Source organism: Labrus bergylta, chromosome 23 (assembly GCF_963930695.1).
Source record: "Labrus bergylta chromosome 23, fLabBer1.1, whole genome shotgun sequence".
Taxonomy (NCBI): Eukaryota; Metazoa; Chordata; class Actinopteri; order Labriformes; family Labridae; genus Labrus; species Labrus bergylta.
The window spans coordinates 5575681-5599978 of NC_089217.1; the positions used below are offsets into that span (position 1 = coordinate 5575681).

General features: G+C 42.0%; 1 protein-coding gene across 1 annotated transcript; it reads right to left on the reverse strand.

The window, feature by feature from the left end:
• Positions 1 to 116: 116 nt before the first annotated feature.
• On the reverse strand, positions 117 to 24053 carry LOC109994406 (liprin-beta-1-like). The gene is made up of 25 exons (XM_065951561.1): positions 23896 to 24053; positions 16313 to 16392; positions 14282 to 14487; positions 12704 to 12784; positions 11880 to 11993; positions 11679 to 11789; positions 10301 to 10393; positions 8889 to 9006; positions 7381 to 7442; positions 7205 to 7271; positions 6463 to 6581; positions 6151 to 6224; positions 5316 to 5370; positions 4882 to 5026; positions 4000 to 4135; positions 3789 to 3908; positions 3514 to 3664; positions 3242 to 3353; positions 3073 to 3161; positions 2803 to 2925; positions 2581 to 2706; positions 2099 to 2287; positions 1591 to 1749; positions 1411 to 1476; positions 117 to 1319 (listed from the first exon to the last, which is right to left on the reverse strand). The coding sequence occupies exons 2-25, from the start codon at positions 16374 to 16376 to the stop codon at positions 1227 to 1229; spliced, it is 2673 nt and encodes an 890-aa protein (XP_065807633.1). The 5' UTR covers positions 16377 to 16392; positions 23896 to 24053; the 3' UTR covers positions 117 to 1226.
• Between the last annotated feature and the right edge of the window lie 245 nt (positions 24054 to 24298).

The following is a 24298-nucleotide window of genomic DNA, read 5'->3' on the forward strand; positions in this document are numbered from 1 at the left end:
CTGTCAAAATGTTTGGAAATATCTCACTGTGCAACCTTTAAAACATCCTCATATACGTGTGTTGAAGCATCGCCCCAAGGTGCTGCAGAAACTGAACACAATGGAGGGGGAATAAATCATTTTCTTCTTTTTTTATTACAAAACAGTTAAAAACAACGACTTTGGTTTCCATGTTAACTTTCCATCATGCTGTTTCTTGAAGAGATAGTGGAACATTTGGAGAGAAAAGCTCAGGGGTTAATGAGAGGATGAGAGGTGTCTCTGTTAAGTACAGGGCTATAACCAGGAGTTGATTAGCTTAGCATAGAGACTGTAAGCAGAGTGAAAAGCTTAGCCTGGCAGCACCTCTAGAGCTCACTAAGAAACACGTCTCACTTATTTAAATCAGAACAAAAATAAGGAAAACAAATTGTGGTTTTAGGGGGAGTTTTGTGTTTCAGCTTTCAGATAAAACTGAAGAGAGGAGGCGTGTTAACCAGTCGGCTTTAGAGACGGCCAGGCTAACTGTTTCTATCTGTCTTTGTGCTAAGCTTATGAGCTCCTGGCTGAAGCGTCCATCTTTAAAAGCACAGACACAAGAGTGGGATCAATCCCCTCGTCTACTGTAGGTCTGAGACAGAACACCAAAAAGCCTTTTTTTTTGTTTTCATCCAAAACATTTAGTCTCATGTTCTCTGCTGGTTTGTCGCCATGCAGATAGTTTTCTGCTCACCTCTGAAATGTTTAACAACAATACTATGAAGGTAAATAAAAACAAGAGCCCGGTATTAGCAGTAGTCTTCACAGGACAAACACAATCCCATAGACGTCTCAGAGGGATTTTAAAAACCTGGACAAACAGTATGTTTGCATCTAGAAACCAAAAACAGGTCAATGAGAGAAAAATGTCCTCGTATTTGAAATCTTCAAAGTTTACACAAAGCAACTTCACGTACCACAAATAAAACAGAATCCGACCGCAGCTGAGGACATTAAAACTCCTTAAATTGACCAGTATGCTTACCTCAATCTTTACTACACCAATGGCTGAATAATAAAAAATAAATGCAGAAAGAGAAATTCAAATCCTGCATCTGTTCATGCATTATACGTTTGGCAGCTTCAATAAATATGTGATCAAAAAAGCTCTGGCTGCTCTTCTGAATGATTAAAAACACCGTAAAAGGTCTCACATGTTGTACTTTAAAGGTTGGTCGGCTTGTTTTTCTTGGCTCAGTTTGTCAACATCAAATGCAGCCGGAGTTCTCTGTCTCTGCAGTGTCGACCTCTGGAGGGCAGGCGGAGATCTCCTGGAAAAACTCATCGTCCTTCAGCATGCTCTGAAACACAAACAGCACCGCAGAGACTCGTGTTTGTCCTTTAACGTCACTTGTTTGTGTTCAATCATCGAGGAGCGGATCAGCGTCTCACCGTCAGATTGTTGATTTCCTCTGAAAACACTCCGATCTGTCTCACGGTCCCTTCAGAGTCTTCCATCTGCAGAATCAAACAAACAAAGAGGCTCAGGAGAGACATGGATCGCAAACCAGCTCGTCAGGAATGCTTCAGCTGACAGCCAAAGTAGCTGTTATGATAAAAGTCTCCAGGTACCTGTTCCAGGTGTTCTAAGTTTTCCTCATAAATCTGGACCCCCCTGTGGAAGCTGCTGCTCTTGGGCATTTCCACGTTCATGGGGCAGACGTACTCCTCGCCGTCGTCATGACGTTTCTTTCTCAAAGATCCAAAACCACCAAATGACAAGCGCCGAGGCTGGGGGAGGAAACCAGAGAATATTAGCAGCGGGCAAACACGAGCTTGTTCAGTAGTTTGCACAGAGGTCAAGAACAACAGAAACAATGTGTTCATTATGAATTCACAGGATTGATCATGAATCCATTTTCAATGTCCTCGTTTTATCTTTGAAGTTTTTGAATGTTTGGTCGGCTATCGTTGAGTGTTTTCAAACACTAGTTGAGTTAGAAAGAACAGAAAAGTGACGACATATTAATGTTTATTATGAGGCTGCAGCAAAGGAGGGGATTATCTCAGTTTAGGTTTATCGACTCCAAAAGAAAAACGGGTGGAGATTTGTTTTTAACAAGTGACAGGCAGCACTCACCTTGACCTTGGCGGTGGCCGTGAGGACGCTGTAGTCTGGGTTTTCCAGACAGTCCTGTTTGAGCCGCTGAGCCTCGGAGCCCACGAGCAGTTGGAAGTGTGTGGCCAGGTGGCGTCGCAGCAGGGTTTTGTTGGGTGGAATGTTGAGCAGGAGGGCGAGAGCTTCCACGTTGAAGCGAGGCTCCAACACCTTCAGAGCGGCGTGCAGACGTTTGAGAAAACAGACAAAACACAGAAGACTACAAGTAAACAAGCGGGGTTTTTTTTCTAATCCTTAAAGGTCATTAAATTAAGTCAAGTGTGCATTTACAGAGCAGATTTACAAATTTAAAAAAAATTTCAACTCCATTCATCCTTTTAAAAGTCGTGTGTGAGAACATACTGTATACCTGGTCATGATGTATCAGTAATGTCACTTAACATGCGTTTGTGTATTTTATTAAGTCTTTTATTTCCCCACTGGGTTTGATCCATCTGTCTTACCATCAGCCCTCCGTGAACTCCGCTGCCCCTCAGATTAGGAGCGTACTCTGCCAGATCCACAGAGCGGAGCCACTCCATCACTCGGTGGTTTGTCCACTGGGAGATCTCAGCCGGTGTGATGTTGTTCTGGAACAAGACGAGAGAATATGAATACAAATTTAAGAGGCAAGGGCATGAAAAAAGAAAGAAGAAGCTAACAGATCATGACTTCTTCTCTGATACCTCATCAGAGGGTCGTCTCCTCAGACAGTTGGGTTCGTAGGAGTTCAGGCGGAGGACCTGAATGGCCCTCTTGATGCTGAGGTGATGGAGAACACTGCCCACCTTCAGAGACAGCAGGTCGTCCTGGGGAAACCAAAGAGTCGTCACAAAGTCTGCTGAATGATTTATTCAGAGAACAAGTTCATTCAGAATGCAAAAAGATGATCAGGAATGAAAAATTCTCATCACTTCAAAGTTTTACAAGCTTCCATGCAGGCTGCAGTGACTCACCACGGTCATGTAGTGCAGCATGCGTCCATCAACGAGAGCCTCATCAAAGTGGCTTTTGTACTGCGGGAGGCCGATGTCATCCAGCCACCCTGGGGGGGGGGGAATAGTATTTTATCTCAATGAAGAGTAATGCTGTTGTTTAATGAAACTAAGATGTCTTGACACTCACTGGTCACCCAGTTGTGGTCCAGTCTGCCCTTCAGGTCGTCCTCGTCTGACCCCAGAGCCTGCAGAGCAAGCTGCAGCTTCTTCTTGTGCAGCGGCTGCTTCATGCACAGCTCCTGAGCAGGAAAACAGAGAAACACACACACACACACACACACACACACACACACACACGGGAGACTCTTACAAACACTAGAAATATCAGGGTATAAAAAAAAAAACTTCTATATTCAAAAGTTTAAGAATATTATCCCTCAAGCGTAACATGCCCCTCACCTTCTCCAGGTCGTGTTGCGACGCCTGCAGCAGAGTTTGTCCTGACTTGATCCAGCTCTGACCCTGGGCCACATACAACCCGAAGCCCTGCTCATGCAGCCACCCGCAGACTTCCTCCTTACTCCAGCGAGAGAAAGGAACATCGACAGCACTGACAGGGACAGGGGAGGAATACTGATTACAGGACATGCGCTTGTAATTACCAAATTTAAATAGAAAGAATAAAAAGGTCATGGAGACATAAAGAGGCTGCTGTTGCTGACTTTGACACGTACTTGTGTTTTGGTTCACGTGACCAGCCAAGTCGCGGTCCAGCTGTGGCTCTGACTCCGCCCCTCCTGAACTCCATCTCCGCATCATCGAGGTTGAAGGTGGTAGAGTGACTCCTTTTTAGTCTGCAAGAGAATCGCAACACAAATAAACAAAAAAAAAAAAAACGATCGACTTACATGACCTTAAGCTCCGCTGAAAGAGCCGTGAAGTTACCTGCCAAAGAATTTCCTGAAGCCTTTGGACTTCTTTTTGGTTTCGGGGGAGGACGGCAGGGGAGATGCATCATGGGATTTTCGTGGAGGAACGCCCGCCAGGTCCAGGTGCTCTGTGCCTTTACGTTCCGTCTCGGCTGTAGAAATTAATTTATTCAACTTCAATATGATGATAAATACACGTCTACAAGGCTGAACCATGCAGATGATTACCCTCTTCCTGTTCTTCTAGAGAAACCCAAAGAAGCACCACCGCTACCCAACGTTAATCTAAGAACATTTAATTTTACAAGAATCCTAAAACTGATATCCCCCATGCAAAACCAGAGACTAAATACTAACACACAACTGGCAGATTTTCTCATTTACTGCAAATGAGAATGGCTTTGGTGCAGATGGTTTAAGTCATGGATAAGGGACAGCTGGACAGAAGCACCTCACTCCAGAGCACAGATTTAAAAAAGAAAAAAAGAAAATTCCAACCTTTTTTTCACACTTTCTAAACATGCAAACTGTGAGGGGGAAAAAGCTTGGGAGCCGCCGCTTTAGAGAAAGGTTGAGTTAAAGTTTGTAAGAGAACAGAATGACAGAATGTGATCATCACATTTACAGTTAAGGATAAATGATCACATTTCAAAAGTCAGTCTCGATTCACGTCCAGCTGTACGATCCAGAGCAGCCATACTGCAGGCCAACACGCCCTCTCTGCTCTACTTTTACCTAACACAGGTGCACTGACACTCCGGCTGCGGTCTTCACAGTTTACGGAGCCGTGAAAGAAACATGACGGTCAGTGACAAAAGCCATATGACACATCTCAAAAATGGGTGAAAAAATGTGAGAAATTTCAGGACACGGTGTCAGTTAGCGGGCCCGCTCTCACCGAGGTTCGGAGAGCTCGCCGCCTGCTTGCCTCCTCGCAGCTTGAAGAAGCCACGGCCGAAAGAGGAACGAGTCTTCTTGGAACCAAAACTGTCATCGCTTGCTTTGGTGGGGGGTAAGGATCCGGATCCCGTTTTTAGTTTGGCCTTTTTAAAAGAATTAATGGAAGTCAAGGAATGGACAAACAAAAGAGAAATGTAATTCAAGCTGTAGGAGGTAGTTGCATCATTTAACCACTAGGTGTCAGAGAAAGACTTAAGAGCATGACAGGGTGAAGGTCCTGTGACTACATGAGGAATAACTCCCATGGACGGATTCACATTCAAAGATAAAAATGTATGATCAGTTTGAATTTTCAACCTATCAGAACTAATGTGATTCTTCTTTCATATGCTCAATTAGGACTCTCCACATAATAAGCATGCCAGATGTTACCTGCTCGGTGCTGCTGGATCTGGCTGAGCTGCCCGACTGTGACACATCCACAGGACTGGAAGAACAGGAAACAAATTGTTTAAGCATCGGTCCAGAGAGAGTGGTTTAGAGTTCTTAAATACCCTTAACATCCAAGTACTGCAAACAAACTGCTTCTTGACTTACTGCAGAAATACAACTTAATGAAAAGTTAGATAACTTGTGTAGTTCATTGAAACAAGTTCTGACTTCCTCAGGAAAAGTTAAAAACGCCAGTCACAACAACAAGTGTCCTTTGGAAAGAACAAACGAGTCCCTTGTTTGTCATGAACTTCGACAAAATGAGGCTCCTGTATAACCAACGGATTAGACTCAGGTAAAAAAATTAAAATGTCTTGCTCACTGACGATTAGCAGCAACTGCTCCAAACTGAACTATTCACAATCCATTTCAGATAAACTGCAAGAGGCCATGCACACTCACAGCTTGACCGTGCAGGTGTGTGTAGCTACACTGGATCAAAACAAGTGTCTGGACTGTAAAGGCAGTAACATATCATTTTAGTTTGTGCAATAATTCAAATGAAAATGTGAAGACCTGGTGATTGTTGAACCAAAGCAAAACAAAACACTGAGTCTCATATTCTTATGAAATCTGATGTTTTGGTGACATCATACAACAAACCCTGAAGTCTTTCATAAATGTTTGGAAAGTCTCTTCAACATCGGCTCCAGTTCATCCACATGTGGTTCAGATGTTTCGGTGTATTCACTTCCACCCATGGGGCGAAATTAAGCTGAAACAAACGAGTTCTCATAAGAAGAAGGAAAACAATAAAGAGATGTCTCCGTTATACCTTTGGGCTGCCTGTGACTGTCGCTCTCTGTCCAGCTCGTTCATTTCAGACAGCACTGCTATACAAGGAATAGACTGAGACAACACACAGCGACAGAGAAAAACATGATTAATTGAACATATTTTCTCAGCAGTAGAATATTTACACAGCGATAAAAAAAAACAAAAAAACTTAATAACCCACACAGAAGCTCTGAATTCCTGCGAGAAACAATTTCAGAGTGGGAGGCCGAAAATTGAGCTTTTCTAAAAAGGAAGTATGGTCTGGGGTTCATCCTGTGTTGTGAATTCTTTTGACAGACGTTGTGTTTACCTCGCCTGAGCTCCTTCCTGCCTCCCCCACCAGCGCCACAGCGACCTGATCCACCTCCATGGATACAGGAAGAGAGGGCTCATCTGGAATATGGTCATAGTCATCTTCCTTTAGCTTCTCTGGGAGAGGAAAGTTAGGACAGTTCAGCAGCATGAACTCACAAAGCTCCGCTTGTCCTTTCATATGTGAAGTTAGCCATTAGCTCCCCTGATATCAATCATAAGTACTCTTCATAGGAAAGAAAGGCGAGTACATGAAAGATGGTCTTTTGTGTTATCTTGATATTTTAAGTTGTTAAGCGACCTTTAGAATTTCAAAACACGAGATATTGTCTTCAAACACGAAGTACAGAGCACAACATCAGAGGTCGAGTTTCATTGATTACTAATAATCTCTTCCATCATGGCTTCACAGCATTTTGAATATATGGTAGAAGTTTCTTTCCTTTGTAATCACTGAACACAACTAAAAGTAAAGCCAAAGAATTAATAAACTACCTTTAATTAGGGCCCAACCGATACGTGAGTTTTGGGGCCGATACTGATATTCAGGAGAAAAAAAATCTGGTACAGATATATAAATCAAGTAATATCGGCGCATATTTGCGATTAAATTAGCCGATACTGATAGTGACTGAAGTGAAGATAATACCAGTTGGTCGATATGCCCCAACTTTGGTTAAATATTGATGCAATAAATATGTAAAAAAAGAAGAAATTAGTGACTTCAATCTCAAGTTGACCTTTGATCAGCTCCTGCATGTTCTTGCTCTTTGTCAGCGACTCCTCCAGCTCTTTTATTCTACGTTCCTGTAGATTAAAAAAAGAAAAGCATCATGTTACAGTTACGTCTGTTTTGAATAAATCAAAGCATCCGCTCTGCTGCCTTCAACGGTCAGAGCGACAAATCACAACGTACCTTCTCATCGTTGACCGATGCCAGTGACTCCAACACCATCTTCATCTTCAACACTTCTGTATCTAAAATGGAACAGACATAGATTTTATTCTGGAGGAAGGATTTCACTTTAACCCCCCCCCCCCCTGGTTCTGAAAGTAGTGACAGAAACCAGAGATGATGAAGCTGCTGGGACTCAGTGTTTTGGTCGGGGGGGGGCCTGCTGTTTCAGCTCGTTACTGCATTAAAATCTTGATTCAATTATCACCACAAACTCTTACAAACGGGGACTTTCTGTGAGTTTTACTAGGCACACTACTCAACCAAGCAAGTGCCAACCACTTTGTAATCTAATGCAAACCATGTTTATGTTCTGGGAAAACCTCAAGTGAACTGTGGGGCGTGTTATGAGAAGACGAGAGATCATCACTCTGCTGTGGTTCGGGTTTGGAGCCGTTAAATTGATTAGAAATCAAATATCAAGTCTCATTATAAAAATTCAAACTTGGAAGCTGTAAGTTAAAAATATGTGAACACAAACAATATACCAAATGTCGTATGAAATCTCTCTTAGTTTTGATCCACCCAAAGAACAACAATCAGAGTTAAGGAAACATTTCAGCCTCTTACGGCTCTGCGCTTTGTTTTCCAACCTGTCACTTTTTCATCATTTCCAGCAGTACATGTGTGCTAATTGTTCCTCTGTACACAACCTTCCCGGCAGCAAACAGCAGACGGACAAAGTCAAAGACAAACTAGTGGACGTGGTGATATCTTCAGCTGCGTCAGATATTTCACATGCAGAAGGCAGAGACCAAAAACAGAACTAAAATAAAAAGGTAGATTATGTTTTCATTCATCCGATGGACAGCGTTACATCTGTTTGATATGTAAATAACCACTGGTCTGCAAAAAACAATTCCTACGACCCTACAACCAGCAGGACAGCGACACCATCAGGGCACTCAAAACATTACATATAGATAATTGCATTAGAACAACTTATGGTTCAAGTCATTTCTCTTTCTGCTGCAGCCTTTTTATTTCTTCTTCCCAAAAGCAAACACTTGACCCGGCACAGGATACGCTTTAATCTGTCACATCACACAGAGAGCTGGAAGTTGAAACAAATATCTGTATCTGTTGATACCGTACAGCGCATGTTGTCAAACAGAGCATATAAGAAACTCCCCTTTAAATTAATGGCATTCCTCCACCATCAGAGGGGATAAGATAAGCTCTGCAGATGTGGAAGGAGTAAATCAGTCCGATATGTTTGGTGTGGAGCCTGTGTACTGACTGATAAGGGGTCCAGTAAAAAAAAATGTAAAAAAAGGCCTCAGATCACCTCTTCACGGTTTGCACAGCGGATAATTGACGGATTATTCCAGATATCTATTATTTGTTCAGAAAGGTTGCTGTAGGGGGAGTCTGGTGTTGTTGGTATGTGAAATGTCTGTTTGTCTAATCCTCATAAACCCTCTCATAATATTAGATTTGGACAAGACAATTATTAAAGCAGCTCCCACCTCTCTCGCCTCCCTCCGCCCTGCTGTGGCTCTCTGTCCTCAGCCTGCCCTCGTCCTTGAGCCTCCTCAGCTCCGCTTCTCGCTCCTCCAGCTGCTTCTGCAGGAGCTGCAGCTCCTCCTGGAGTCAGAGAGATGCGTTCAGTTCAGTCATCAGTGCTTCATTACTTTCTTCTGTTACGGAGATTCTTCTCCGGACACATTCAACCGTTTAACTAACTCAAAGCAGCCGTTAAACGTTAAACAACGACCGGTACTTTCATGTTTGTCAGATTATTTGTTAAGTGTGTAAAATGTCAGAAAATGTTCTGAGAGGCCCATCACAAGTTCCCTGAACAGTCTGACAAACAAATATATTGAATTTATCATAAATCAGCAGTTTAAATTAAATCAAGGGAACATTTGGGAAGCTGGTACTGAATATTGAGTTTTCTGTTACAGTAAGTCCTTTCTGTCAAGTCTTCAGCATTAAAGCATGTGTGCTCACATACAACTAAATGCATTGTACATACTGTAAATGTATGAGGATATTCATTCAGTAATGTTTTTCTGGCATGATAGTAAGTGGTTCCTAATTAACACAACCTTAGTAAGACTTAGTCAGTCACTTAGTATTAAGTTAGTTAGTCCAAAACTCTGATCTCTATTAAACACACTGTGGGTCTTGTGAGATGATTCAGTGCTCGTAATTTTCACTCAACTGTGGAGACTCTGAAATGCAGAACACACACACACACACACACACACACAAGACATCTTCACTAAAGCTGCGTATAGATCTTGGTGTTCTAAGAGCGTTTTGACCTACAGATACTCATGACCTGTAGCACCATGATGGGGAAAAAATACGACAAGTAGACGTTTCTAAAAAAGTGTCTAACAGCAGCTTTTAGTGACCTGAACAAACACAAGTCAGACGTCCTTTTAAAATACAGTTTCAGTCTAAAAAGGTGTTAAAACAAGCCAGAAGCTACAAGAGGATTTGAACCAGGTATGAGTCCTTAAAGGGATGCATGTGGAAGCACTTACAGCGCGTGTGGTGAAAGTCAGGAAAGCAGAGTGCAGCAGTGGAGGAGGAGCAGCGTTTAGAAGATCTTTAGGTGGGGGGGGGAGGGCAGAAAGGAGAAGAAGAAAACACTCAGGAGATTAAACCCCCATTCACCTCATCGTCAGTGAACCTCACAGTGTTCCCCTTTGGACGCTTGTCAGGTTAGCATGTTGCAGAAAGACGTTAACATCACAGTCGAAACAAAAACAAAAGAAAAAGGGGGAGCAGACATCGAGAGGTTTTAAACATGTTAAGGTTTGTTTCAAAAGGGTGGAAAGAAGTTTAAATGTCCTGTCATGGGGGGGAATAAAGAAAAACAAGTATCTGCTTTTAAATGGCTCTTCAGCAGTGATCCACGAACACTCACTTTTGTAGCTTTGAGTTTCTTCTCACTCTGAAGTCTTTCATTCTCTATATCAGTCACCCTGAACCGCAGGTCCGTTACTTCCTGGTACAAGCCCTGGGGAGGAGAAAACAACTCCCATTACCCATTAATCTCGGAGAAAAAAACCCAAAAAAACCTGCACTTGGGAGCTTTACGGTGACCGTGTGGGAGAGAGTTCTGAATTTTTCAACAGGGGGGAGATTTCCTGGCAAAAGCACCAAACCTTATTTTCAGACAGATGTCCCAACTGGAGGGAAAGTGAGAAGCTGAGTCCACACATGGGGAGCGTCACGGTCAATTACTGTGAAACTGCCTTTATCACAATCAGACTGGGAGCACCGTGCTGCACAGACACTGCTACTACACGTAATGTGGATTATTATTATTATCATTAATTTACATCAAATCTGCTTAAACTTCGAAATCCAGGCTGATCCCCTTTTATCACCAGGCTTATGGTGTAGTCATACAGTCAAATAATTCAATCAGGATGAATGAGGCTGATTATAAAATAACCATTTAGCATGCAAGTGACACTAAAAATAGATCAGCCTGTCCAAAAGTTTAAATCACAGTAAATATGTTGATTTATCGTCGACAGAGGGCAGCGTCAACGTGTCAGTGATTTAAGAGCTATCAGAGAAACGTACTAACGGGATAAAGACGGAATGCTAAATATTCCAGTGGCTACTACTGGAATGATTTTGTCAGCTTCGACTGCTTTGTGACTCTTAAGATGAAAGGTTGAGTTGTTTTTATATAAAAGTCACAAGTTAGGTCCTACAGTTTAAACAGAAACAGATATGGGAATATGTCAGGGAGTGATTCTGTGCTGCTTGGGGTTTAAGTTCAAGTTGAATGGAAGCTGAATGGAAACTAAACTAAATACATACAGTTTTATTTGTGTTCAGTCAGCTACCCTAAGGGTTTCACTGTCTGGAAAACTCCACATAATATTCCTAGAATATATTCCCCTGCTGGAGGAGAGAGCGTATGGAAACCATAACTCTCACAGCCCTTTAGCCCCTCAGAGGGGAGGGGAGGTGTGGGCACGGGATGGGGGAGGGGAGGTGTGGGCACGGGATGGGGGGTGGGGGTGGTGGGCTTCAAGCAGGAAACAGCTGCTGGAGCTCAAGGGGTGTTTAGGCCTGTTTTGTAACCCCTTGAAGAAGTTCACCCTGCACCACATGACAGAACTCCGAGTCCCACCAGTCGAGTGTGACGGACCTTTTGTGACTTTAAAAACAATGTCTGGGCTGCCGCCAGGATTCAGTGTCACACTTCAAGGTGCAGGTGCAACGGACAGCTTCAGCCGCCTCTGCTCCGCTTCAAGTGTCACGGCAAAGCGGCAAAGGTTTACCTCGTTGTCCTTGTGATCTCTCTCCACAGCCGTCAGCTTTAGCTTCAGACTGGACACCTCGGTCATCAGCTCCAGCTTCTGGGTCTCCAGCGCTGAGCGGTTCAGAAGCTCCTGTGAGCGAAACATGTTTGATGAAGCGTCTGTTAAATATTGAAATGGGCAGGGATAACTGTTATATCAGAGAAGAAGAGCAAGCCCTACCTGTTGAAGTAACCCCTCAGTAGCGTTTAGTTTCTGTCGATGATGCTCCAGGCAGTTGTCGAGGTCCCGTATCTTTTCACCTTGTACTTCCACCTGGTCTGTGAGAACACTTACCTGGAGGAGGGGACACAACAATACAAGTTTATAGACTTACAAATGCTCATATAGGTCACCTCTATCTTCTAAAATACACTTTTCTAATTATAAAAAAATATCAGAAATTCTTTCTTTGCCTTAAAAAAGTCGAGCTGTATTTAAACCTAAAAGTGATCTGTTAAACACTGCAACTGCCATCAGTTTTAGAAAATGATCGAGCCTTTTTGAAAAGATAAAACACTGTTCATCATCGTATCCTCAGTATGATCGCATGGCTGTGGGGCTGAGTGCCACAAACAGGGCAAGGGTGCTGGAAAGTCCAGACAGACGGACTACTCTACATTGTTGGCATCTTGGGACTTGTTGACATTAAGAGGCTTCAAAACGACCTTCAAAACTTCAATTTAGTCAAACTACCATTTCACCATCTTAACGTAGACTGCGTCATATTTTGCAAAGTCATTAAAAAGAGATGTGTGCACAACATCTAAAACTGGTCAAGAGTGATGCAAGCTGCTCTCAAGAGTTATTTTAAAGGCAATCACTGACCTTTAAAAAAAAAAAAAGAGAGATGGTCTGATTAGGAAAATCAACATTTTCTTTTTTTGAGACAATAGCCTCATTGGGAGGTGTAATTGTATACAAGCAGCCATGTTAAATACGACTTAACTTCCAATGTAAGAGCTGTTCCTCTGTTCTGTAGCAACAATGACCAGTGTCTCACTAACCTGAAGAATAAGACACTCTTTGTCACTCTCCAGCCGCGACAGACGCTCTTGGTAGACGGTTCCTGAGCCGTGACCATTTGTCTGAAAAGAGAAATAAATACAATGGGTTTTTTTTTAAGCAAATAGATGAATTTTCTGCATCAGATAATAAAGGTGAGAGCTCATAGTAAAAAAAAAGAGGGGGCAGGACCTCAGCGGTCATGCACAAAAGGAGGTCGGACTGAGGAGTCCAAGTGAGTACACATCGCCCTTCAGCCACACAGATTTTCTAATGAGTGCATACCACTCGGATAAAAGGAAAAAATAGGCATGTGGAGTTTTCTGAGAACCATGTGAGGGTCGATCGCGTTCTCACATGCAAGTGATTTGATATTTGAAACAACTTCTCTCTCAAATAATCACACGTGGAGAGACGAGAGCGTGAGGGAAGAAAAACAAGAGCCTCGGCGAGTATTGGAGGATGGAAACTATTTGCTCCTATAGGAACTCCATCTCTCACCAAGCATGTCATAACACGGCTTTTACAATAAACAGTCTCTGTTAAGGCGATGGAAGAATTCATCACAGGAGAGTGTCTTAAAGGGGAAAGTGCAAAGATGAAGATTTGAATCATACATCATAAGATGAAACTAAACTTTTGGTACAAATTTAATTTCTTCTTTAAGATCTGCACACAAGGATATGTTTGGGCGATAAAAGGTATGATGTCATTTCTCCCTCAGGTCAGTGACCAGAAACAGCTTCACTTTATTTAAACTGTATGTATCTCGCACAGATGGGATGGCGGTCAGATATCAAAAGAGGAAAATGTAAATGGTTCCAAGAAGAATTAGAGATGGACTCAAATCAAATGACTCAAACAAACCTTGTGTAAACCGCTCTTGGTGCATTTAGTCCAGATGTTGAAAAGATGAAAACGCAACAACCTCTCCATGGACTATAAATAGATAACTTTACTCCTAGAATGTGCGACAATGTCAAGTAGAATGTCAAGAAGAAGAAGTGTTTCACGGGTTTGCTTGGTTTAAAGGGCAGCTGTAGTTACACTAAAGTTAGACACTGTTTACTCTCTCTCTCTCTATTTAAGGCAACATAGAGAGATGACTAAGCACCCATGATGAGGACAAAAAAAAAAAAATCTTGCTGTAGGTCAACATTAATAACATGCTTACGTACTGTCATTGTGAAAACATCAGTTTAAAAAGTTGAAATGTCTCCAAAGCCTGCTTTGTGTCGAGCAATGCGGTGCTTTGTCACGTCTGAATTCAAGTTTTTCTTTTGTTTTTGTTAGACTGTGTCGAGCTGACAGCGGGAACTTGCTAGTATAAATGTTGTTGATGCAAGTATAATTCAAAAGTAGATTTTTGCAAGTAAAAAAAACAAGAAATGCTTACAACAGATTTGTGATCTTGTCACATATGACAAGATATTTAAAAAAGCAAAGGCCAAAGTGTAAACGCTAACCACATACACTACTAAGAGGAATATTGCGCCTTGGCTACATATTGATGAAAAGTAAAACACAAATGACAAAAATAAGACCACGCAAGAGCTTTAAAAGTGGTCTTTTTTTTTTACCAATCGTCCGTGCAGCCACTCTGCCAGCCCCTCTGCTGTGGAGTCAGGGATCTGACATCGCAGGTTGTCCCTCTCCTCGTTGTCCATGAGCTCCAGGGCGCCCCTCAGGTCCTCCAGCAGGTGCAGCACCCGAAGGCCTCCCAGGAAAGGTGACGTTGGCGACTGGCAGTCAAACAGGCCGTTGGAGTAGTCCATGGCCTTGGAGCCTGGGGACGTTGAGAAGGAGAAGACGATCATTCACATGTGGGATGATGCAAAGAAACAAGAACCAAGAAAGTGAAGTTGTGAAATGACATGCGCTCATGGGGCTGGCAGAGTATTCACAACAAAAATGGAACGTGTTCAAAATGTAATCTAAATGGCAAGGTTTGAAAAAGAATGAAAGAGCAAGAGCTACAGTTAGTGCTGAGCTGTGGGTGTGGTGGGGGCACAATGATTACAGACAGCTGTAAACTTTAGTTCCTTTGTAGCTGCATGCTTACTTCTTCAATGAACTTGCAAATTTTGTCTGACGCCACATGCTGACAAACATCTTAATCTGGAGCAAGTCCTGGATGTATGAATGGTCCATAACTAGAACCACCTTTACCATAGACTGTATAATACATGGACGTAGTCTCAGTAAGGTCACCAATTGGTTACTGGAAGGATAGTTTTGAAGCCCAATGGCAGTTGCCATCTTCAAAAGGCTGTCTCAACCTAACTTTTGGTCAACCTAATAACAGGCGAAGAGCTGAGGGCGGGCCTTAGACCTCCTGGCAAACGGCTACAACGCCGCCGCTTGCAGTCATATCAGAAACAGCCCTAACCAGCGTTAACTCTCAGCTTTTGTAGAATCAAAAAACGGATAAGTCATTTTAAAGTGAGTGAATTTTAGTGTGAGCTAATGATAGCATGTTTTGATATACAGTGTGGACAAGTTGACCTTTACAGTTAGCACACGCATTTCATAAAAGCATTATTTCATAGTCCAATTAGGATCTGAGAGACCGTTAGAGGGGACTTTACAGAGGGCTTATAGACGGCACGACTGGAGGAACTATTGAGTCAACACATATTATATTATTTCTTGTCTTTATTAGAATTCTGGTCACAAGATACTGGACAAGCAGTGGTATAGGGGTTCTATGAAACATCAAGTGACAAAGCATAATGGTAATTAAATCTATTCTTGTATCAGTGGAAACTCTATTTTCTGATTTATTTCTAGGAGGTGAATGCAGCTCTTAAGCTCTGTACTGACTGAACTTGAGTGCATGATGTTCCCGAATCTCGTGCCTCAGCCTCCTCCACACCATCTGTCATCTGTCTAAAATGTCAGCCTTACTAAAGATGTCCGACAAAACAGAAGAGGGAGCGAAATAAATAAACATCCAAACAATCATGGCTTCCCCACAGTAGCGAGGCAAAAAGTGGGGCTTGGTGACGGCTGTGGTTTCTGAGGAAACAAGGGGGGGGGAGGGAGGGGGACGACTGAGGGGAACCATGTGACCAGTCACCTCGCTCCCATTGGAAAAGGTCAACGCTATAATTACACACATCAGCGGAAAAGTCGGGACTCTGAGAGCGAAGCCTGCTCTGCTCATCTGCAGCAGCACCAGCACAGAGTGTGGCCAAACGTTCCCAGGCTGGAGTTTGTATTCCAAACTCACATGGCTTGAATAAGCATTAGTTTCCGTCACTGCGGGGACAATGGAAACTCTCTCTCTCATTTCTCATGGTGAAGGAACGTAGTGAAAGCAGAAAAGGGTCCAGAGATCGTCTTTGGCTGCAAAGTTACAGCATGATTCTAAACTCGTCTGCAAGTTCAGGAGGCTTGAATAAAACTGCAGGTAGAGGAGGAAGGAGAAGGACACATTGTACTCCCCTCCACTGGACGTAGTATTCCCAGCTTGCACTTTAATGGTTTCCAGATGTGGCTCGAGCCCTCAGTATGCCATGCCCACTTTCAAATGTAAAAAAAAAAAAAAAAAAAGAAAAAGAAAAAGTGCTACTGCCAGGTCTTAAAGTCAAAGTGTACAATGTGGTTACCTGCTATGATTCCATCCATTTGCTCCAAGGCTGCTGCCAACATCTCGCTGGCGTCAGACATCATCTTTAGCTCAATGAATCTGAAAGAGCAAAGAAGAAGAGAGTTAGCAAGAGAGAGAGAGAGAGAGACAGAGAAGAGAAAGATCCAAAGAGTGGAGGACTCGGCCAAAAATAAGTCATTAATGAAAAACAGAACCTGCTTTGAAATCAAACTGTACAGACAGGAGGTTTCCCCCCAAATGTGCTGCACAAAGGAAGATGAAAAAGTCAAAAGGTTTCTTGTATCGCCTCAGAAACAAATCTTTAAAACAACTTTTAAAAAGTATGAAAAAGTCTTGTAGTTAATCTTCGATAATAGGTTTAGGTGTGAAATATAAAATGGTAGAAATTGCTCAAACGGTCCCTTCAGTGTAAGAAGAATCTGAAACGCTATTATCTGCAGTAGATAATCTATCATCTATCTACTAAAGGGTTTGTGACGGGATAAAAAGGAAATCTCCATGACAGCCAATACATGTCCTCGTGATGAGATTACTTTGTAACCTTTTAAGCTAAATCACATCATAAGACAACAACAGCTCATTCAAATAAATGTCACTTCAGTCAGCCCACTCAATTTCAAATCTTGTGATATTCATTAATAAATATAGCAGCTGACTAGGAAGTGATTTCATGGCTATTTAGCAGAATATAACGACAGAATCCAGAAGTCTTTACGACGCAGATTTTCATATCACTAGACTTGATTAATGCAAAGCAGAGGGGGGATATGGGGGGGGGGGGGGGGGGCATTTTACACTATGTAGGTGGAGAAATTTAACAAACGGGTCATTTATTCTGTCCATTGACAGAATAAATGACCGTTCTTACTTTTCTTACATTTTAAAGACCACATAATTAATTTCTTCATCTCGAAAATAGCCGGCAGATCGACCGCAGAACATCCTGAGAATTTGTACTTATCAAAGTGTTCCATCTTGTTCAAGCATCAGCTTCTAACTACACACACACACACACACACACACACATACAAAGCCTGCCGCATGTTTAACATTTTTCCATCTGAAATAAACAACTGAGTAAATCAGTAATCATGTTGTGGAACAAGCTTTCATTCTGCCCTTACAAATGATCGCTGCATCAAATTAACCCTGCGGACTTTGCCACCAGAAAAAAAAAAAAAAGATGAAATAATGGCTGTTTGAGAGACAAAGTGATCTCCTGGTCTTATTACCCAGAAAGCCTTATTTCCGGCGCTCTGGGCAGCAGTCACGGGTGTTCATGGGGAGGCTACAATCTGGAATAATGGTACTATTCTCCCTGGGGTTTCAGGCCTCGTAACATCGGCATGCTCGGCATCTCAAACTTCCATAACAAAGTTAGGAGACAGTATCCCCCATTACCTCTGAATTCAAACACGTATCACATGCCTCTTCTTTACACTCACTGACTGCCCATCACTACACACAGAATGTGGTCTGAGGGGGGTTTACATAGTGTGCAGTAGGTGGGTAAAGCAGCCAAAGCCTCAAACGAACAACATAAAAACAGTGGCTCTACTTGTTCACATGGCGGGGGGGGGGGGGGGGGCAGGGGCTGCAGAGTTTACTTCATTTCCTCCTCCACTGGGGTCACAGTGTCACACCCAGCGTGGGCATTAAGAGCATAATTAAACCAATGGTCTCAATATGAGCTCAGGGGGTTGGGGTCCGCTGTGAACACAAGGAGCTTTAAGAGCATAGTTTCAACAACACAGTCCACAGAAACGGGCGCAAGCAAGTGTGCGTTTCTTCAAATACAGCGTGCACACAGCTGTTTATTTGCACTGAGCTATAAACAAAACGTCACACATACAGGAAACCAACAAGAGAAAACAGCATTTTGGTCAATAAAATGTCAGACAACACTTTGCATTTTAAAGAATAACGTTCAACGTAGACTTTGCAGTTTCAAGGAGGCTACAGGAGCATTACCCACGTCTTACTACTTGTGTTTTCTATGCAGGTATTTCCACAGTTACATGGAAAAACACCAGGGTGGAAGCTCCATTTGCTCAGCTGCTTGTTTTACCACTTGGTAGAAATCAGAAGCAGCAAATGAGGTGCTTTTGTGTTGAGAATTAAAATATGTTCTCTCGCTGTGTGAATGCAGAAAACAACAAATGGCATGAAGGTTTATCTTGCACATTCCTCTGGTGAGGATACACGCATCCTCGAGTGTAAATAAAGGCAGCATGAAAACGAGTTAAGGTAAAAACAAAAATCATATGAATCGGGTTATCATGAGATTCATAAGAAATCCAATTCTGGAGAAAAGTGGATCCGATCAGTCCACATGGAATTGAGAATTAAACGCTGGGAATAAATCACACCCGTGACGGCAGAAGATGGCACTCGTCTTTCCACGCAAAACTCCTCCGTCCTTTCCTCGTTCACTTTAAAACACAACGCGAAGATATTTTCCACTAATTTTCACATCAGGGATGAGAAGATCCATAAGGAATTTCTTCATAGAAAAGCAGACAGATAAGGGTCCATCTCTGCAGACACCTCATTAAGGGCTTGTAGTGATGATTGATAACACAACAGTGTAGGAGTGAGCACCACACACACACACACACACACACACACACACACATTCCTGAGCAGGTTAGTTCTCCCTAAAACTAAACACTAACTGCCTGGTACCGACATCTCCTCCGACCTGTGTGACCTCCCCACCCCCCTCCACTCTTTAGACAACACCCTGAGAGAAACCTGGACATCACCACTTGTCACCACTCTGTGCCAAACGGCTCCATTACTGTTCAAAATCGAATCAACACATTATAACGAGCCACACTGTTATAACGGGTGTCATTTTCCTTCAGTTCCTTTAGTAACATGGTCGCTGTTATTTTCACTCCATATCATATAAACTGTCCTGTTGGTGTAAAAAAAAATCTACAAACCATCAAATGTGTATCAAATCCATTCCAAGAAAAAGACCCAATTACTATAAACATAGTGTTTATTCCTGTTTGAGTTAAGTTGGTCCATTCATTTCTACAGTCACAAGTATCCTTTCATTTGAATGAAAATTGGATTGCCAGAGTAGAGATCTACACCGATGCATCTGTTCAACATCGATATTGACCCTGTTGACAGACATCGGCAAATAATGTGGCATGAACCGATGTCAGTACCCGTATTTATTTGTTGTGCCAATCAGCTAAATTGTTATTTCTAACATTGGTATCGGTATAGGCCCTGATTTTCCCAATCGGTACATCCCTACTACAGAGTAGACGACACAGCAAAGGGAATTTTAAATGACATACTAAGAATATGTTGACGCACAGAGCATCACACTGTAACAGACATTATACAAAGGCTGCACATTTCCCTCAGGGCAAGTGAACATGTTGAATTACATTGTTGGACATTGTTTAACTTGATTTGAGTAACGGACTAGTGACAACCTCTACAAATTGAATTCTATTTCCAAAATGCTTATCATCTTTGTCTAGACTCAATGCTTTCACACACTGAACAGAAATCGTAATTCAGCCGTTTAATTACGTGCCTGGACATCGAACCGGTCGCGTGCATACAGTCTATGGTTGTGTGCACCGATCGCAAGGAATAAACGCTGCCACCACCCCCTCCCGTTCACTTCACTTTATTGTTGTATATATATTCTATACATACTTATGTACTGTACATATATTCTAGTTTTATTTAAACTTCTGGTTCTGATTGCACTGTACGTTGTTACTCTTATCTTCTATTTTCTATTTTTGCATTGTTAAGGAGAGCTTGGAATACAAAAAATGTCATTGCCAGCTGTGACTGCTTTGCCTGTTATGTTGCGCATTTGTCTAATAAAGATAACTTGAACTTGAACTTGAACTCGCTTGAGGGGAATTCTCCTGTCCAACAGCTCAGACTTGGGCTGGCAGGAGAAAGTCCAAGTGAAATATTTAGCGTTCACACATGCAGCTCATCCTGAAAACTTCTGGAGTTTTTTCAGGAGTGTGTGAAAGCACTATTAGATACTTAATGCCCCCAAACAGCTCTTAATGTATCAACACAGGTACCATAATATTCCAAAGTCTTTTTTTTTAATGAAAGATCAAACACAAAAAAAATCCAACTTTGGTTTTCTAAGCCTGTAAGATTGTTTAAACATAAACCAGATGGAGAAAGAGAAACGGAGAGATATAGAGGGGGAGTGACAATGCATTTGCAAAGAAAATAGTCTGGAATTACTTGACCCTATGCTGAGTGGTGGGCTTTTAAAACAAACACACACACACACACACACACACACACACACACACACACAAGAGCACATCTCTGCTGGTGCCTCAAACACTCGTACTCCAATAGCCCACTTCCAGCTGTGGTACAGATGTACATTTCAGAATTGAACTGCCTCATATCAGATGAAGTTTGAGTTTTCTGCAGCACAAAAACACAAGTAGAAGATGTTTTTTTTAAGACCTTAGAACTCAACGTAGCATGATTAAAAGCTATATATTTCCCCCCCCCCCCCCCCCCCAAGACAGATATTGAACTTGTTATCAAGACAACTATGACAAAGTCAGATTTCATAGCTGAACCCTGAAGCTGCCAGTACACTAATGTTTAATCTAAAAAGTTATCTACCTGGTTGCAGAGATATCACTCATCCCCAGTTGAATTTACAGCCAATAACAATGACACTGGATATCACCATGACTTAGTTTAGAAACTTTCTTATACCCTTCTACACGGTGGTCTTTATTGCAAGAGATATTTTGATCTCAATCACAATTTCTAAATATTAAAAAAAAAACTGTCAGATCAATAAAAAAAAAGTTGTGCAAGTCAATGCATCAGCGGTTGCCCGACTGTTAAGCAGTACTGGTGATAAAGAGATGATCATTTTGATTGCAGTATTTACAGAAATGATGGTACTTCAATAAACTTCAGAAAAAAAGTACTTCACCAAGCTTTGCAACTTACATTTGGAGGTTTTTTAAATTTGATTTTTGATCGACTCTTTTGTTTTTGAAATAGTGGAAAAAAGGCCTTAAATCCCCAGGCCCAACAACGTGCTTTCATATTTTGTTTTGTTCGTTTTAACAATCCAAAACCCGGAGGTACTGTGTTTACTACCATAATAGAAATAGAAAATGAAAAAAAAAAAAAATCACAAACTTCTCATATTGGGAAAACCTGCAAATTGCTACTGCCAAAAACTGTCAATTCATTTTGCCCCAGTTCAGCCATTACAGTTACAGTAGTATTTGAAAAAGGCAACGTGGACTCTAAGCATGACATGGCCCTGTGGAAGTTAATCCCACGTGAAATCCAACCACCAGTGAAACACCCTGGCTTTTGTTTACACTTCCCCCTTAGAGATGGTCCAGTGGACTGTAAGTTTGTGCTGCTGTGAGGGCAGACTGTTTGACAGAAACGACAGCCCAGACTTTAAACTAGCACTTCATTTATACACAAACATCTCTTTGTCTCTCAGAGACTCTCACATGATAGCTCCGTCACACTGAACTTGCTTTATTGCAGTTCTTTCCATGTGGCTCCAAAACTACATCACAGGCTGAAATCACATTGGAGGAGGGGGTGAAGGGGTGGTGGGGAGGGGGGGGGGGGGGGGGGGGTGGGTGGGTGATGAGATTGTGGAAAGGGGCAGGAGGAACTGAGTAAGAGATCACAGCAAGCCAAGAAAAACTGACTTTCATTGCTTTTGTTATCAAGGATTTAGCACAGAAGAAGAAGCCCTCTCCAAGTACTTCTTTTCAGGGCGTTTCACAGTCGCTGCTTAAATCTAGACTACAAAGATAAGACAATTCTAAAGAGTCAAATACATTTTACAGCAGTGCCAGTAATGAATGAAGCCATAAAAAGGCCTCCCTCCACTCAGGAAGACCTTCAGTCAGTCCTGTCAGGAAGCATTTCCTGGTACATTTCTGGAGAAATGTCTTCCTCTTACTCAGAAATTGCCAGCAGTGAATCCAACAACAAAAGCTAAAGCAGAAAAAAACCCACAAGCCACTTGCACAGCTCATATTCTAAACTGGGTCTTTAATTATATTCCTGTTTGTCAAATGTTTCAGATTTAAGATTTTAATTTAATTTCTGAAGAGTGCATGTACAGTAAACATCCAGATATATCATGTGACCTTAGAAGCGCCACCTCCCACCACAAGAGTACTGTACCAAGAATGCAAGGAATGCAAATGTCAAGACGGAAAGGTGGCGGAGATGGGAAGGCGCCTGTTAACCGTCATGACACGTGGCTTCAATATTTTTTTGTTTTAAATGGGCTCTGTGGCATGTTGACATAACAGCAAGCAATACAAACTAGGACCAAAAATGGACTTTGGATCCTCTTACCTGACTCAGCAGCAAACAAATGCCTGCTGCCTGATTAAACACGATGATTGGTGCAAGGAGATTTATTTATTTCAGTGCTTAACAATCACTCAATAAGGTGAAAATGTGCTTTAATACGATAGCCTTTACTGTTGCATCAAATAACGGCTGCATGTGCAAGCAAGGGTGCAACTGCATGGATCTGCAGAGCACCCAACCGTCAGCAGAAAGAGTGCAGCCGTACACAAATATGGTTATAGTCGGAGGAGGGAATAAAATCCTTTGTTATGATTTGTCTCCCCGGAAGGCGAGAAGACATCATCATCTGCACGCAGAGCTTTAGGCCGCCAGCAGGTCAAGCAGAGTCCCTCAGGATGCAGGTTTTTCCTGAGCAACTGTTCACTGCAGAGGTTTACCCAAACAAAAGCCAGCACATGTCTGAGACTGATAATGAAAGGAGCTGACTGAGGACCAGGAGCCAGCTTTTTTTCAAAACTGCTGCTTTCCAGTTGGCAGCTCCTGCTTTGTTGGGAATTGGGAGTCAAACTGAGTCTGACTGGAGAGGTTCACCGCAATGATTCATGATTTGGCTTTAAATGGACATGTGATGCATAAATTAAGTCTGGTTAAATTTCAAGCAAAGCCGGCACAATTGATTGAACTGAAAGTCAACATGACGCTCTGCAAAGTATTATCTGCGAGGCACATTACTTTATTTCACTAAACCTCTTATTCATGTAAATTAGATGATGAGCAAGTTTCATGTGAGAAATATTGATTTACTATGAAGTCTAAGAATTAATAATACAATTGTTTGCATTTGATCAGACGTATTATGGTTCTGCAATATAAAAAAAACCACAATCATAGTAAACAAATACGCATGGGAAATATCCTCTGAAACCAAACAAGGAAATATAGACTAATATTAATGAGGCTATGTAAATACAAAATAAACAACTTAACACTCATCTTCTTCTAAGTCATAAAGGATAACTAAACGTTACTTTAAAAAAAATAGTCAAACTAATTTGCTCATGAAAATTAGACTCAAAATGTAACAAACAAGGTGAAAGCACAGAAAGTTTCAATGAAGCAAACCTCGTCAAATTAAAGGAGCAAGATATATCACATATAAGCCATGAGTCTGACAAAGCCTGGTCGAATAAAACCGATAAAAGAAAGTCTGCTTCAATAAGTTGAGTTAAACTTCGGTTAACTTACATTGTTTCGAGCAGTAAACTTTTTTAAAATCGGGGTCCTGCAGACTTCAGCGGCTTTTTTTCTTTACTCCAAAACGCTTCCAGGACTTTCTCACAGGAGCTTCATGGTTTCATGGTCACCTTTCCCATTGAGTTTCTCTGAGAACTGAAGTTTTCCAGGCAAACTTCAGACATTTCTAACGGCATCAAGTTAAACAGACAGCAAGGGACATACCCAGAACAGTCGCCTTCAAAATAAAAGTCAAAATATTGAGAGCGCGTCTCAACAGAGCTGAACTGAGGTACAACAGTTAAGTCTGCTTTCACTGCGTATTTCTTCTTTCTTTGTCCTGCTGGATTACGTTCCTTTCTATTAAAAGCCATAAATCCCAATACCAAATCCCATTTGTTGATTTGAACAAGTT